Source organism: Molossus molossus, unplaced genomic scaffold (assembly GCF_014108415.1).
Source record: "Molossus molossus isolate mMolMol1 unplaced genomic scaffold, mMolMol1.p scaffold_m16_p_13, whole genome shotgun sequence".
In the NCBI taxonomy this organism is placed as follows: Eukaryota; Metazoa; Chordata; class Mammalia; order Chiroptera; family Molossidae; genus Molossus; species Molossus molossus.
Genome location: NW_023425348.1, coordinates 86,778,085 through 86,794,417, shown reverse-complemented (window position 1 = coordinate 86,794,417; position 16,333 = coordinate 86,778,085). Strand labels below are relative to the sequence as shown.

Below are 16,333 nucleotides of genomic sequence, written 5' to 3'. Positions count from 1 at the left end.
ATCCTGAAGTTGCCAAACAGAGAAATATGTGACAATCTGCAGACTTTCTTATGAATCACACTTCCCTCAAGTCACATTCTTCCTATGTAGCCCTGGCCAGTTTGGCTCAGCGGTTAGAGCGTCGGCCTGCGGTCCGGAGAGACCCGGGTTCGGTTCCCGCTAAGGGCACGTACTTCGGTTGCAGTTTGTCCCCGGCCCTGGTTGGTCGTGCGGGTGGCAGCTACTCGATGTGTCCCTTCACGTTTATGTTTCTCTCTCTCTCTCCTTCCCCTCTCTCCCTCCCACTCTATCTGTACAAAAAATGGAAAAATATCCTCGGGTGAGGATAAAAAAAAAAAGAAAGAAAAAAGAAAACATTCTTCCTATGTACATTGGCACATTACTGTTAATCACCTGTCTTCTAAACTTTCTTCTAAAATTTATGTCTCACTTTTACATTCGTTTTACGAACACCTGCATACATACACACACACACACACACACACACACACAGTGCTTGTCACTTAACAGGACTTACCATATGCTAAGGGTTCTTAGAGAAATAGAATCAAGGGGTGCCATAGATACATGTACAAGGGGCAAAGGTGGGTTACAGTTGTTCATATGGAAAATAATACAATAATTAATAATACAAGAATAAACTGTTTTGCATACTCACAACTGTAAACCTACTTTTGCTCCACCTTGTACATACTTACCTTCTATTTTACGTATATATATTCTGTATGTGTATGTAACTAATTTAAATTATATATTAAATCATATGTTACATATACATGTAGAGCATACATACAATAGAAAATAAATACTCATTCTCCTTTGTGGTTTAATTGTGCTTTTAATTTTGACAGTGTAACAAGGTGCTACTAATTTATATATTGAAATTTGAGTACTGAGTCTGAAGTTTATAGGGTGGGCTGGCAGGCTGGAAACTCAGGCAGAACTTTTATATTCCAGTCTTGAGGCAGAATTCCTTTTTCTCTGGGAAACCTCAGTTGTTGCTCTTAAATTGAGTGAGGCCCGCCCACATTATCAAGGGTCATTGCTTTGTTTCTTCAGGTCAACTAATTGTGAATGTTAATCACATACAGAATACCTTCACAGCAACATTTAGACCGATGTTTGACCAAACAAATGGGCACCATAGCCTAAGCCAAGTTGACATATAAATTTAACCGTCACACATATTTTCATTCCCAAATGGTTCTAACTAGGTATATTAAATCTATTTAGAGATTTAGGTTTAACAGGAGGAAAAAGAAAAAGAATTATACTACTTGACTGTCAATTCACTCAAATTTATGATCGTCTGCTCAGGAGTTGAGAATTGGCCTTTGTGGAAGACATAGGAACATATGGCTATCTTTTCCTTCTTTTTTTTTTAATCCTCACCTGAGGATATTTTTCTATTTATCTTCAGACAGAGTGGGAGGCAGGGAGGGAGAGAAAGGGAGAGAGAGAGAAACATTGATTTGAGAGGGACACATCGACTGGTTGCCTCCCACATAACTCCAACCAGGGCCGGGGACGAACCGCAACTGAGGTATGTGCCCTTGACCGGAATTTAACCCACGACTCATTGGTCTGCGGGCCGGCACTTTACCACTGTGCCAAACCGGCCAGGGCTATCTTTTCCTTCTTAAAGACTTCCTTAGAATAAACTTTAACATTCCCTTGGATGAACCTGTATGAAGTTAAAGTTATCTTGTACTGACAACATTCTTGAAAACTTCAGAACATCAGGACAATGGAATTGAAAACTTTTTCTCTTTTTTCTTAGAGCTCAGGCCCCAATGTTTAGAGCAGACACCACTCACCTTCATCCACAGCACCGTCGACTTTTGCATCAGAGACAGCAACAGAATAGGAGGTAAGTGCTTACCCTCCTCCTTTGCAGTTTCTTAATTCAGATATTTTGACAATGTAACAAAGTGCTACTAATTTAGTTTACTTTTTTAGTAAGTTTAATTAGTATGAGTTTAGTTTACTGGTAAAGTCAGAACATATAAGTTGTCATTTTATATTTTTGATACACTAGCTTTATTAATATTTTTTTTTATCCTCACCCGAGGACATTTTTCCTTTTTTGTTCTGGTAGAGTGGGAGGGAGAGACAGAAACAGAGAGAGAGAGAGAGAGAGAGAAACATCGACGTGAAAGGGACACATCGAGTGGCTGCCACCCGCACGACCAACCAGGGCCGGGGACAAACTGCAACCGAGGTACGCGCCCTTAGCGGGAACCGAACCTGGGCCTCTCGGGACCGCAGGTCGACACTCTAACCGTTGAGCCAAACTGGCCAGGGTGATACACTAGCTTTAAATGACAAGATTTTGCCAGCTAATTTCCAAATTATTAGAATTCTGTTGATCATAAATCAAATACAGTTTAGATTTTTTTGCCAACATTTTATGTGTTCTCTTTACCAAGTTTTTACCAAACTCTTAACTACCTTTCTCTACATCTCAGCTCTGAGGTAATCTTGAACTATGTTGGTGGCTAGCCTCACATTTGGGTCTTGTGTAAAGCCAACAGTCGCTCTTTAGCCATAGCTGTAATTCTTCAATCCTCATGTGACAAATACAAATATATATATTGATATATGTGACCCCAGCTGTATACCAGGGACTGGAGCAGGTAATGGGGATTGAAAGAATAGGACAAAACCCTGTGTTAGTGGAGCTTATTGTATAATCATTCATATGTATAAAATAAGAAAATTAAACAAAACTTTGAGGTTTCTTCAACCATCACTTGTATTGTTCTTTGTGTGTAATCATTTCTCACTTTTCTGAGACATTCTAGAATATTTTTGCATGAAAAAAAATATACAGGCTCTTAAATTTTTTGTTGTTGTTAATCCTCCCCTAAGGATATTTTTCCATTGATTTTTAGACGGAATGGAAGAAAGGAAGGGAGGGTTGAGCGGAGAGAGAGAGAAAAACATCGATGTGATAGAGACACATTAATTGGTTGCCTCCCACACAACCCCAACCAGGGCCAGGGATCAAACCTGCAACCTAGGTACATGCCCTTGACCGGGAATCAAATTTACGACCCTTTGGTCCATGGGCGGACACTCTAACCACTGAGCAACACCAGCCAGGGCTAAAATTATTCATTTTAAAAATATTGTAATAAGCCTGGCTGGTGTGGCTCAGTGGAGTGAACATTATCCCATGAACTGAGAGATCCCAGTTTGATTCCTGGTCAGGGCACATGCCCAGGTTGTGGGCTCGATCTCCAGTAGGGGTAGTGTAGGAGATAGCCCATTGATGTTTCTCTCTCACATTGATGTTTTTATCCCTTCCTCTCTCTCTAAAAATATCAATAAAAACATTTTAAAACACATATATATATGTATATATGTATAGTATTAAAATTCTAGTGCCTATCATTAATTAGAAATATGGGGTTATACACTTCTGACTTTGTTAAGAGGGTAGATAACATGATAACTGTTCTGTGTAACAAAAGGCATGATACAGTTCCCAGTAGAACCTACGTGGTTCATAAAAACGAAGAGTCTCAGAAAGCTCACTTGTAATCAGAAAAACACAGATTAAAATTAGATAAGCAGCCTGGCCAGTATTGGTCAGTAGTTGAGTGTCGTCCCAGGCACCAAGAGGTCGCCGGTTCGATTCCTGTTCGGGGCACATGCCCAGGTTGCAGGCTCAATCCCCAGTAAGGAGTGTGCAGGAGGCAGACGATCAATGTTTCTCTCTCATTGATGTTTTTATCTATCTCTTCCTCTTCCTTCCTTTCTCTCTCAAAATCAATAAAAACATTTTAAAAATATTAGATAAGCATTTTACATCACCAGATAGGCAAAACTTGAAGTGTCTCATCACTATCATTGTTAGCAAGAATGAAATGTACAGCCTCTTATAGAGAATTTGGCAATAAATAATAAGGTTGAAAATGTCTTATACCACATCTTAGCAGTTCTAGTTTTTAGTACACACCTGGGTATATTATCAGTGCGGATAAATATGAAAAGCATAGTGTTGAGTAAGAAACAAGGAGACTATTTATATAAAACTGAAAGGTACACAGAATAATACTGTATAAAATTTTAAGATGGACACACAAGTAACCAAAGAAGAGTGTGGTAAAGGCCTGGGGTAGGGCGGGGGCTGGGTGAAAGGGGTTAGAGGGGAGGAAATGGGGATATCTGTAATACTGTCAACAATAAAAAATAAATTTAAGCCCAGCTGGTGTGGATTTATGGACTGAGAAGTCCCAGTTTGATTCCCGGTCAGGGCACGTGCCTGAGTTTCAGGCTCTATCCCCAGTGGGGATTGTGCAGGAGGCAGCCAATCAACATTTCTCTCTCTCGCTTCTTCTATTTTTAAAAAATTCATAAAACATTTTTTTAAAATAAATTTTAAAAAGAAAAAGTATAAAACATTTCAGGGAAGATATATACCAAAGTCATTCCTCTAGGAAGGAAGGGATGCCGGAAACTGGGATCCATCCAGACAAATACAAGAGGGCCTTCAGCCTTAAATGTAACACTTAATACTGCTACTTAAAAATCTGTGGCTAACTTGGCAAAATAGATTTTTTTCATTATGTCTAGGTGGAAGGTAAATGGATGTTTATTACAGTATTTACAGGGCTTTTCTCTACATTTGAAGTATTTCGTGATTTTCAGCAAGTTAGAAAAGGTATATAGACTAGGAATTAAATTGGCCTGTGTTCACATCTCCTTCTCTGACCAGTTGTGTGTCTTTGGACAAATTACCTGATCTCTTTTGCCTTGGTTTGTTGGCTTAAACCTACTACCTCATAGGGTTATTATAGGGCTTATACAAAAGTCCATAGGTGAAAGTGCTTAGCATGTGGTAAGGAAGTCAGATCTTAGTTTTATTTCCTTAAATGTATATTGCATAACTCTTTCCTCTCACATTTTTGTAAAGAATCAGCTCTTTTACACTTCTCTTTTAACAAAAGCAAAGGAATCTTTTTGTAAATTGGCCTGATTTATTCCTATATTATAAGGCATAATTAATGTACCCACGTGAAGTGAAGATGGCATATGTTTGTTTTTCAGTCAGCATCGGAATCTCAATGGTGCAGGAGATAGAGGAAGTCACCGGAGCAGTCATCAAGATCATCTCCGAAAAGACCCTTATGCCAATCTCATGTTGCAGCGAGAAAAGGACTGGGTCTCCAAAATCCAGATGATGCAACTGCAAAGCACTGATCCTTACTTGGATGATTTTTATTACCAGGTATATATTCTGTGCTAGTTTTGAGGATAATAGTTTAGTAGTCCCTTTCTCTGGTGAAGTCATTCATTTAAATATCAGTAGATTTGAATATTGATAGGATTTTTCTTAGTAGTCTGCATGTGGATAAGAATGACTAAGCAAATTCTGTCCTCTTTTCGAGTTGGATGGCCTCACACAGTATTCGCTAAAAGGTCTGCATATATGCCTTTATTTTTCACACACAGGCTCTCAGACCAATGTTTTCAAATACCTTTGGCATCAGTAATCTGGTTCTTTCAATTAAGAATATTAGCAGTCCGCCCTGGCCGGTTTGGCTCAGCGGTTAGAGTGTCGGCCTGCGGTCCTGAGAGACCCGGGTTCGTTTCCCGCTAAGGGCATGTACCTCGGTTGCAGTTTGTCCCCGGCCCTGGTTGGTCGTGCGGGTGGCAGCCACTCGATGTGTCCCTTTCACGTCGATGTTTCTCTCTCTCTCTCTCTCTCTCTCTGTTCCTCTCTCTCCCCCCCACTCTACCTGAACAAAAAATGGAAAAATGTCCTCGGGTGAGGATTAAAAAAAAAAAGAATATTAGCAGTCCACCCCACCAGTGTGGCTCAGTGGATTGAGAGGTCCCCATTCAATTCCCCTTCAGGGCACATGCCTGGGTTGCAGGCTCAGTCCCCAGTAGGGGGCGTACAAGAGGCAGCCAATCGATGTTTATATCTCTCTCCTCCCTTCCTTTCCCCTAAAAAAATTTTAAAAATATTTTTTAAAATATATTTAAAATATTTTAGCCCTGGCCATTTTGGCTTAGCAGTTATAGCATCGGGCCAAGGGCATGTACCTCGGTTTCGGTTCGTCCCTGGCCCTGGTCGAGGTTGTGTGGGAAGCAGCCAATCAGTGTGTGTCTCACATCAATGCTTCTCCCTCTCTCTTTCTCCCTCTCTCTTTCTCTCCCCCTCCCTCCCTCCTATTTTTTCAAGTATAAAAGTTTAAAAACAATTTTTTTTTTAAAGAATATTAGCAATCTGCCCTGGCCGGTTTGGCTCAGTGGTAGAACATCGGCCCTCAGACCAAAGAGTTGCCGGTTCAATTCCAGTCAGGGACATGTACCTTGGTTTTGGTTCGTCCCCGGCCCTGGTCGGGGTCGTGCGGGAGGCAACCAGTCCGTGTGTCCCTCTCACGTCAATGTGTGTCTCTCTCCCTTTCTGTCTACCTGAAGATAAACAGAAAAATATCCTTGAGTGAAGATTTAAAAAAAGAATATTAGCAGTCCAACATTAAAGATATTTCCACTGATGATCAGCTTTTTTGAAGGCTGGGATTTTTTGATAATTTATAGCAGTCTAACAAAAATGAGAGATCAGTACATTTACAGAGGGCAAGTTGTTATAGCCACCAGTATAATTATTTAATTTTAAAGAGCTGCCATATTCTGTGTTTGTATTGTAATTGAAATTATCTTCTCATGTGGCAGAATTACTTTGAAAAACTGGAGAAACTGTCAGCTACTGAAGAATTGCAAGGTGATGGCCCTAAAAAGGAGCGCACCAAGCTCATTACCCCTCAGGTGGCTAAACTAGAGCACGCCTATAAGCCAGGTAAGCCCTTATCCCCATGCCCATAATAGAAATTTGACAGGCTGCTGATGTGATAAAATATAAATAACTATAGGTGATTGGATAGAGATGTTTAAAACTGATTTATAAAGTACCATTGTTCTTAATACAGGGATCAGCCTTTATTCAAGTGTGGAATAAATGGTGTGGTAAATGACTTTTTAGGTCCTTTTCTATTTGAGATTCCATAACTTTTTAATACTTGTTTTAATTTTTAATGTAGCTAAAATGGTTAAAGGAGGAACACTTCAGATCTTTATTTGATTATTATTGTAACAAAAATATGAGAAAGCACAGATTTTGACAGGAGATTGCTTTAGATGATACGTGGATTTTTTGTAGTAAATTGTTAGGTTATGAGTAAACAATAAGAATATAAAGATCTCAGAAAGCTGCCTGCCAGCATTGCTGAATTTTTATTTGTTGGAAATGTTCTGTCCTTACAGTGCAGTTTGAGGGCTCTTTGGGAAAGCTTACTGTCTCTAGTGTGAATAACCCCCGGAAAATGATTGACGCTGTTGTGACATCTCGGACTGAGGATGATGTAAGTGTCAGCAGAATTGTGTGTTTAAGAAATTCTGGGTGGTCATTGCTTCTTTTGGGGTCATTGTGGAATGAAATCAGGCATAATGGAGCTGTTTATGTAGTCTAACTTCACCTGGAGCTTCTGGCCTGGCACGGCATTCTGATTCTCTTCAGCTGTGCTGAGATTCTGATACCTTCATGTCTGCGGCAGCAAGGCAGCACCTGGGGTGGCAGGAATTCTTCCACGGGGTAACTGGCCACAAACAGTATCAGCTCTTTTCTCCAATTTTTAAGTTATCGTTTTCTGTATGTTTTAAGATTTTTCTATGACATCTTCTACTGCATTCTATAGTTATCTATCTGTGAATTCAGTTTAATGGCTTGATCCAATCAACTCTATGACCTTTGTCTGCATCAGTGCTGTTTTTAGATTATTAACTTGCAAAGTCAAGATTGTCTTCTCAAAGTCTTGTCACAAATGAAACTAACATATGCACACTTAGAAACTTAGTTTTAACAGAAGTAGAGTCCACATTGATTAGTCTTGTCGTTTTTTTAGGAAACAAAAGAAAAACAGGTTCGAGACAAGAGACGGAAAACCCTTGTCATAATTGAGAAAGTAAGTTTTAGAATTCGTTGCTATGGTTTCAAATAAGTAACTGTCAAATGTATATGTACACAAGAAGTGGGAAAGGAGGCAGTGTTCTGTAATTTTTATTAATTGATATGTTCTTGTTACGTGCCTATTATATACTGAGCCTACTAGAAAGGAATGTGGTGTACCTTACCTGTGGCCTCATAGAAAGAGCACTGCACTTACACAAGTCCTGGGGTTTGGTCCAAACTTGTTCAGGTCACAGCTGAGTGCTAGCTGTCACCTTTCTAGGAAAATGGGAATAAAAATGACATTGTTCCATCTATGAATGAATTTTATCAATTGAGGCACTTCACATATTTTATCGGATACTCCCTGGATGCTAGGCACTGTGCTAGGTGCTGAGAAAAACAAGGTAACACCCTGGCAGTTACTCTGTAATTAGTAAATACTATGTTGCAAGGCCAAGAGCAGACTCTGGAACCAGGCTGCAAATCATGCCTTTTTAACTTTTAATTGATAATAGTCTCTTTCTCACTGGGCTGTCGTAAATATTCGGTGAGTACATACATGCAAAGCGCTTAGAACAGTGCTGGGCACACAGTAGTAAAACAATTTTTGTTTTTATTAATGTAAGGCATAACTTGGAGCAAGTGGTACAGGTTGTTCATGTTACAGTGCCATTGTTGCTGCTGGGAAATTTTAGAAAGGGTGTAATCATGTCACTATCATCACCTTCTGGATTACAGGTTAAGGAGGGATGAAGATAGGTTTTTGAAGAATTTTTAAAAGTTATTTCACTATGCTTTTCTGGATTTAAAAGAGCACCTTTGGTCTCTCAATTTTACTATAGTGAGCTTTTATTCCTGGGTCTTTATCTGGTAGTTCTAAACTGTGAGGTGGTTTATCTAATATTCTGACCCTCATTTAGACCTACAGTCTACTCCTGGATGTGGAGGATTATGAAAGGCGTTATCTCCTAAGTCTAGAAGAAGAGAGACCTGCACTGACAGAGGAAAGAAAGCACAAAATTTGTAGCATGTATGACAACCTAAGGGGGAAATTACCCGGACAAGAGAGGTAAGAATTGTGCACTTTGAGGAAAACAGGAGACTAGCTGGACTCCCTACTCTGCTAAATTGAACTTTATACATTTCTACCTTTTAGATATTCTTCCTTACCATCTCGGTAAGCTCCAAGTCTTTCCTTTCGGCCTAATTCAAATGCCATATAAAACATTTTGTAATCTTTCCCAGCCAGGAAAAAATTACCTTTATCCTGAATTCATTTATTCAACAAATATCTACTGGGGACTGTGCTGGGTGCTGGAGAGACATTGGGGAGTATTATTTAGTTTCTGTTTTTGAGTTTAGATTATACCTGGTTTTTGCTTACTAGCATGTTCAGCCATGTAATCTTTGTGTATTTTCTTTCCTAGTAAGCTGAAAAGTGTAAACATTTAAACTTCTTTGGGATTTTTATAGATTACTCATATACTGCAGAAACCAGTCAATCTTCCAATGGAGACTAAGCTCCTTAATATATCTTTTTTTCTGTATCTCTGTCATCTCTCTCCCACCCAGTATCTGGAAGAGAATCTTGCTAATGGTAAATGTTCTATAAATCCCAAATATTTGTTTGATGAATGCAAGAGGACTATCTAAGCCAGGACATACACCAAACAGAACATAAGAATAAATGACTTCTTTTCTGGAGTTGGGCTGACAGGGAACTGGTTGGATAAATGTGGTTTATCCATGGATTGGAATGTTATGAAGCCATTAAAACGTATGTAGTTGAAGTATATTTATTGATGTAGAAAATTGGTCACAAGAAGTTATTGGGAGAAGTAACAAAGCCATATGAATTCTATGGACCGATCTTTTTATGAAAGATAAAAATATATACAGCAAAAACTTAAAAAATGTTAACACTGCCTCAGAGATTATGAATATTTTCATCTTTGCATACATATTTTTTAGATTTTGCTGTATTAACCATGTTATTTGTATAGTTGGTTAAAAGTTAAAAAGAAAATTTATGTATATACTTTGACCAAGTTTTTTAACATACAGTTTTTGAAACAATGTTCTACATTTGAGGAACTTGAAAAATTACTTTCTATTATTTGGTGGAGAGTTGGAGAAGGAATTCTCATTATTTTGTAATTGTACAGTGAAAATGAATGCAGTACATTTATTTAGTAACATGAGAGGAAAAAAAGGATTTTTTATATTGTTCTTACTGACCTAAGTTAGCATTTTTCTTCCTCTGCAGGCCAAGTGATGACCACTTTGTACAGATCATGTGTATCCGAAAAGGGAAGAGAATGGTTGCCCGCATTCTTCCTTTCCTCTCCACAGAGCAAGCAGCTGACATTCTCATGACAACAGCCAGGAACCTCCCTTTCCTTATCAAGAAGGATGCACAGGATGAGGTGAATCACACGAGGGAGGGAGGGACATCTTTCCTTTGGGTCTTCCTAGTGAATACGAGTTCTAGAATCCAAATGTCTTTTCCTCTCCATTCTTTATGTATTGTTTCACCTAACCTTTGGCAGTATGACTTAATTATTTAAAACAAAACTTTACTCTAGGCTTATATACATATATTTTTTAATTGATTTTAGAGAGGGAGAGGGAGAAAGAGATGGAAACATTGATGAGAGAGAACATCGATTGCCTGCCTCCTACATGCCCCACACTGGGGATTTGGCCCACAACCTGGACATGTGCCCTGACTGGGAATTGAACTGGCAACCTCTTGGTGCATGGGTTGATTGCTCAACCACTGAGCCAAACCAGCCAGGCCCCAGGCCTATATTTACTTACTTATTTATTTTTAATCCTCACCCGAGGACATATTTGCATTAATCTTCAAATAGAGCAGGAGGGAGAGAGGGAGGAAGAGAGAGAGAAAAACATCAATGTCAAAGAGTCACATCGACTGGTTGCTACCCGCACGACCCCACCCCGGGCTGGGGACGAACCACAACTGAGGTATGTGCCCTTAGCGGGATCCGAACCCGGGACTCTGGTATGTAGGCCGACACTCTAACCACTGAGCACAAACTATAATTTTAATTCCATGTTTCTAAACATGAAGAAAGCAGTAATTCCTTCTTATTTAGTGTAGCTGTAAAGGTGTGGGCTGTATCCGATTTACTTGGGAAGCAAATAATTTAGCCCTGCCCCACACAGGCTGAATCAGAATTTACAGAGGAAAGAGCAGTCCTCTGTATCTAGAACAGGGTCTCCAGCTGAATATGATGCTCACATAGTTTGTAAACTAGGGTCTCGGTTACTTTGCTGAATGTAAAGTATCACTCTTTGGGCTGTTGTCACCAGCTTAACATTTACCTGTAGACTGAGTTGAATGGCATCCTGCCTACAGGAATCATGCCAGTGCTTTTAAGTACCTTTTATCACTATCTAAGCTAGGTTGGAAGCCCTGACTGGTTTGGCTCAGTGGTTAACCCGAGGTCCGAAGGGTCGTGGGTTTGATTCCTGGCCAAGGGCACATACCTAGGTTGCCGGTTTGATCCCTGGCCCCAGTCAGGGTCATGCAGGAGGCAACCAATTGATGTGTCTCTCTCACATGAATGTTTCTCTTTCTCTCTTTCCCTCTGTCCCTCCACTATATCTAAAAATCAATGGGAAGATATCCTCAGGTGAGGAGTAACAGATAAATAAATAAAAATAAACTAGATTGGAAATTGAAACATGATTATCAAGTTTACAAGTTAGCTCTTGGTAAGAATTGTTCTCTGCTTAATCCTATTGTAACACTTGAAAGGTTAGTGAAACTTGGAACAGTCTTAGAAGTTCAAAACAAGAAATCGATAAGGGTAGCACAAAGGGCTAATATTATTAACTCTGAGATTAAGAAAAATAGAATTAATGATAGTGAACCTGTTAGAGTAAGACTACAAGTTGAGCAACAACCATCTGCAAATAGTCCCCAAGAAACACGATCTCAAAATACATTAGTGGTATAACATGAGAGAGTTGAAAATTATCCCTTCTGAAATGAGTTGAAAAAACACCTTGAAATTTTAGCATCTGCTGAAGAAATGAATGTGAAGTTTAGGTCTTGTCATTGGAAAAAGTGAAATGAGATGAGACAAGTACATTTTTTAAAGAGTTCAAGAATGAAAAATGGGTTGGAGGTTAAGCATTAGAGATTTACCCTAGAAAACAGAAGACAAGTCTAAAAGGAACCACAATCTTACAGCATGTAAATTATAGGCAAGGAGGCAGGCACTCACTCATCCTTATTACTCAGATCATCAATAATCAATAATCCTAATCATCAATGAAAACAAGTTTGAGAGAGCTTTATTCATTCAGCAGAAATGTACTGAACACTTCTATGTTCCAGGCACTGTTTTGGGTTTTAGAAATACATCTGCTTCTAAGTGCTAGGAGCTAGGAATCCAAAGATCCCTGCTTCAGTGGAGATTACCCGCTAGTGGGGAAAACTTGGTTACATGGAGAGGCTAAGTTTTTGCCTATATTTATTAATGCGTAGTAGACCACTCTTCTAAATGACATTTCCTTGAAGTAAGAACTAATTCCAGGACCGAGGCATAAAATGTACAAAATAATCCTGGAATCTCTGTGCCAGAAAGCAAGGAAGCCAAAGATTACTAGGGTCCTGTGAAAAGATGCACAAACCAACTCAAAAAGGAGCTCCTATTGGTAAAAGTGGGATTATTTGCATCTTGAAGAAAAACTACAGCAGTGGATTGAAATAGGTATATTTCATGAGTTTAGAATGGTACCGAAAAATATGTCAGTCACCCTCAGAGATTGCTAGGCCATCAACTTATTATTCTGAAAACCAAAAAGTAAAGGACAAGAATCAAGTGTTCATTCTGCCTTTCCATCACAACCAAATATGGTAACCAGAGAAATTGAAAGTTCTTTATAGAAGAATTTCAGCTACTAAATGCAAAAATAGGATAAAATTAGGAAATCATTTTACAACCCCCAATGGAAAAAGCAATCTGGACAGCAGTCATGTTGAAAGCATTAGGTAAAAGGTGGATGGGGAACTTTACAGGGGTTGGAGCAGGCTAACAACACCTGAACCCGCTATCACTGTTCACACCACTAAGGGGACAACCAGACATTATGTGCATTCTTGACATGATGCAGTAGGAAGCACACAGCTCTGCTGCCCCTCCAGCAATCCCCATTGAACTTGAATCTAATCAAACCTCTAATTTTAACTAAGAAAAGAGGATGGAGGAATTTGTTAAATGATACCACACAGGTGCAATTAGCTGGATCCAGACTATGAGGCAAATGACCCAGCATCTCCCAGTGAAATGGGAAAAGGAGATGGACAGTGACAGAGGACCTGTCAGCAGATTTTAAAGCCTCACCGACTGCGCTGGCCGGTTTGGCTCAGCTGTTGGAGCATGGCCGCAGACCAAAGAGTGGGCTTTGATTCCCGTCAGGGGCACCTACCTCAGTTTCGGTTAGGTCCCTGGCCCTGGTTGGGGTCGTGCGGGAAGCAACCAATCGATGTGTCTCTCTCACATTGATGTTTCTCTCTCTCTCTCTCTCTCTCTCCCTCCCTTCCTCCCTCCCTGGCACTCGATTTGAAGATAAATGGAAAAATATCCTCGGGTGAGGATCTTTTAAAAAAAAAGTCTTACCAACCAAGTGCAGTCAATGTGTGGATCTTATTTAAACCGTGATTAGATAGAATAAACTAGCTGCTAAAAGACATTTTTGAGACAATTGGAAATTTTTGAATTTGGAGTATATATTAGATGATATTGAATTAAATTTTGTCAAGAGAGGTTTGGTTAGAGATGCAAGTATTTATAGATGGAATGATATGATAAATGAGGAACAGATTTAATAGATTGCCATATGTTGGTTTAATTGTTGAAGTTGGATGATGGGTAGGTGGGTACATGGACTTCATTATACTTTCATGTATATATAAAAGTGCTTTAATTTTTTTTTTTTTTAATCCTCATCCGAGGACATTTTTCCATTTTTTGTACAGACAGAGTGGGAGGGAGGGAGAGGAAGAGAGAGAGAGGGAAACATCGATGTGAAAGGGACACATCGAGTGGTCGCCACTCACACGACCAGCCAGGGCCGGGGACAAACTGCAACCGAGGTACATGCCCTTAGCGGAAACCGAACCCGGGTCTTTCCGGACCGCAGGCGGACGCTCTAACCGCTGAGCCAAACCGGCCAGGGCAAAAGTGCTTTAATTTTTAAAGCTTTGTTTATGTAGAGTAGATCACAAAAAGTAGCCTACTCTCCATCCTTGGCTGCTATTTAAACTAAAACCATCAGTTTTTTTATACCATGGGCATTGAGTGCTGGAAGTACTATTGATTTCCTTTCTTGTGTTGTAACCTAGTTATGTTGGTAGCTCTATACATTTTTAAAATATATATATTTTTACTGGTTTTTAGGTAGAGAGGAAGTGAGAGGGAGACAGAGACAGAAACATCTGTGAGAGAGAAACATTGATCTACTGCCTCCTGCACACCCCCTACTAGGGATTGAGTCTGAAACCTAGGCATGTGTCCCAACCAAGAATTGAACCAGTGACCCCTTGATGCATAGGACAACACTCAACCAACTGAGCCACACTGGCTGGGCAGTAGCTCTGTATTTTAACTTTTCAGTCTGGCTCTTATGGCCAAAAGAAATGAGTGGCTAGCAGGCTACAATCCAACAGCCTTGGATTCTATTTCTAGCTACTAGCTTTGTAACTCTGAACACTGAGCTTCTGATCACTTAGATTCTCTAACAATCTATAAAATTGGTAAATTTTTCCACTTCCTCATTGAGCTTTTATAAAGACAAACCATGATGGAATTAAGTCTGAAAATACTCAGTAATTCTGTAGCACTAGAATATACCTATCTTAGAGTATTTCTCACAATATATTGAAATTGCCTATTTACTCATCTTCCCCTCTCTATTTTTTATCCCTAGGGGTATATCATTCCTTTTAACTTTTGTTTTTAGCTTAAATACCTGGTACATGGTAGACATTTAAATATTTGTGGGATAAATTAAAATACTGATATTTTATCATGAATCTTTTGTATATGAGAAGTGGTTTTATACCCTTGCTTCATACAAGTCATGTTTCCTATGCAAATTGAGTTGAGATAATTTAGAATTCGTTCTTAAAACTAGTAGTATCTGCTAGACTTGTCAGCCCTTGTGGTTACATCTCCCCGGGAAATGGAGTGTAAGCTGAGCACCTCCCATCGTGCCCACTGACGGAGGTGACTGAAGGAACAGTTGCCGGATCTAACGCCTTTATTTACTCTTTGTAGGTGCTGCCGTGCTTATTGAGTCCCTTCTCTCTCCTCCTCTATCATCTTCCATCAGTGACTGTCACCAGCCTTCTGCAACAGCTAATGAACCTACCTCAGAGTGCAGCTGCACCAGCACCCTCTAATCCTCACCTCACTGCTGTTCTCCAGAACAAGGTGGTCTTGCCTTTTTCATCCCTGAATTTTGTAAGGCTTCTAAATTTGAGTTACAGATAACAATAATGGCTGCTGTGGCAACTTGTTCTAAAAGTTTCTTTCAATTGGGAGTTACATTAAGCTCCTAGTAATAGAGGTTAGAAATAACCGTGATTTCAGCACAATAGAATTTTGTGTATCTCATGTCAACAAATCTGGTATAGTGGCTCCACAGCATCGCCAGGGATTCAGGCTCCTTCACTTTGCCTTCTCTGCAGTCCTCAGCGGTGTGCTCATGACTTCTCTGTGTCCATAGTTGTTGTAGAAGTCAAGGCTCTGCTTTGCATCAGGAGGGGAGGTGGGTGCAGAGGGCTAAAACAGGTGGATTAGCTGTCTGTCTTTCTTATGAAGCTTTTCCAGGAGTTTTAACCAACAGTTACTTAATCTCAATGGCTAGTCTTAGTCACATACCACACCTAACTGCAGGGAAAGCTGGAAAACATCGTTTAGTTCACACCATTGTCACCACAAATGAAATCAGTGCTCTCATAGGAGGAGGAACGCATATTATGTGAGTAAGTAGCAGTCTTTGTTATACAACTACAAATAGAAGAACATCCCATCAAGTTAAAGATCCAGAGACTCTTAGGGGAAGCATAACACAGAAGAAAGAGCACTAGCTCTTAGAGCAAGTTTTCATTCCTTGCCTGCCACTTTCTAGGTGTGGGACCCTGAACATATTATTTCACTTTCCTGAGCCACAGTTTCCTGATATATGAGGGGTAGGGGGGTGATGCCTACTTCAGCGTTTTCCTGTTACTGAGATGAGACAACAGCTGTGAACAGTCACTGTAATGCCCAGTACATGGGTGGCACTCATGAAGGGCCATCTGTGACAGTAACGTGAAACAGTAGGCTCTTT

At 39.8% G+C, this 16,333-nt stretch overlaps 1 protein-coding gene across 1 annotated transcript in view; it reads left to right on the top strand.

The window, feature by feature from the left end:
- PATL1 (PAT1 homolog 1, processing body mRNA decay factor) overlaps window positions 1-16,333 on the top strand; it is a 33,046-nt gene that overhangs the window by 13,244 nt on the left and 3,469 nt on the right. The window contains exons 9-16 of the mRNA XM_036259166.1: window positions 1,781-1,870; window positions 5,056-5,236; window positions 6,691-6,814; window positions 7,279-7,376; window positions 7,917-7,976; window positions 8,884-9,032; window positions 10,230-10,389; window positions 15,277-15,432. Coding sequence (XP_036115059.1) covers window positions 1,781-1,870; window positions 5,056-5,236; window positions 6,691-6,814; window positions 7,279-7,376; window positions 7,917-7,976; window positions 8,884-9,032; window positions 10,230-10,389; window positions 15,277-15,432 — 1,018 coding nt within the window. The remainder of the gene's footprint in view (window positions 1-1,780; window positions 1,871-5,055; window positions 5,237-6,690; window positions 6,815-7,278; window positions 7,377-7,916; window positions 7,977-8,883; window positions 9,033-10,229; window positions 10,390-15,276; window positions 15,433-16,333) is intronic.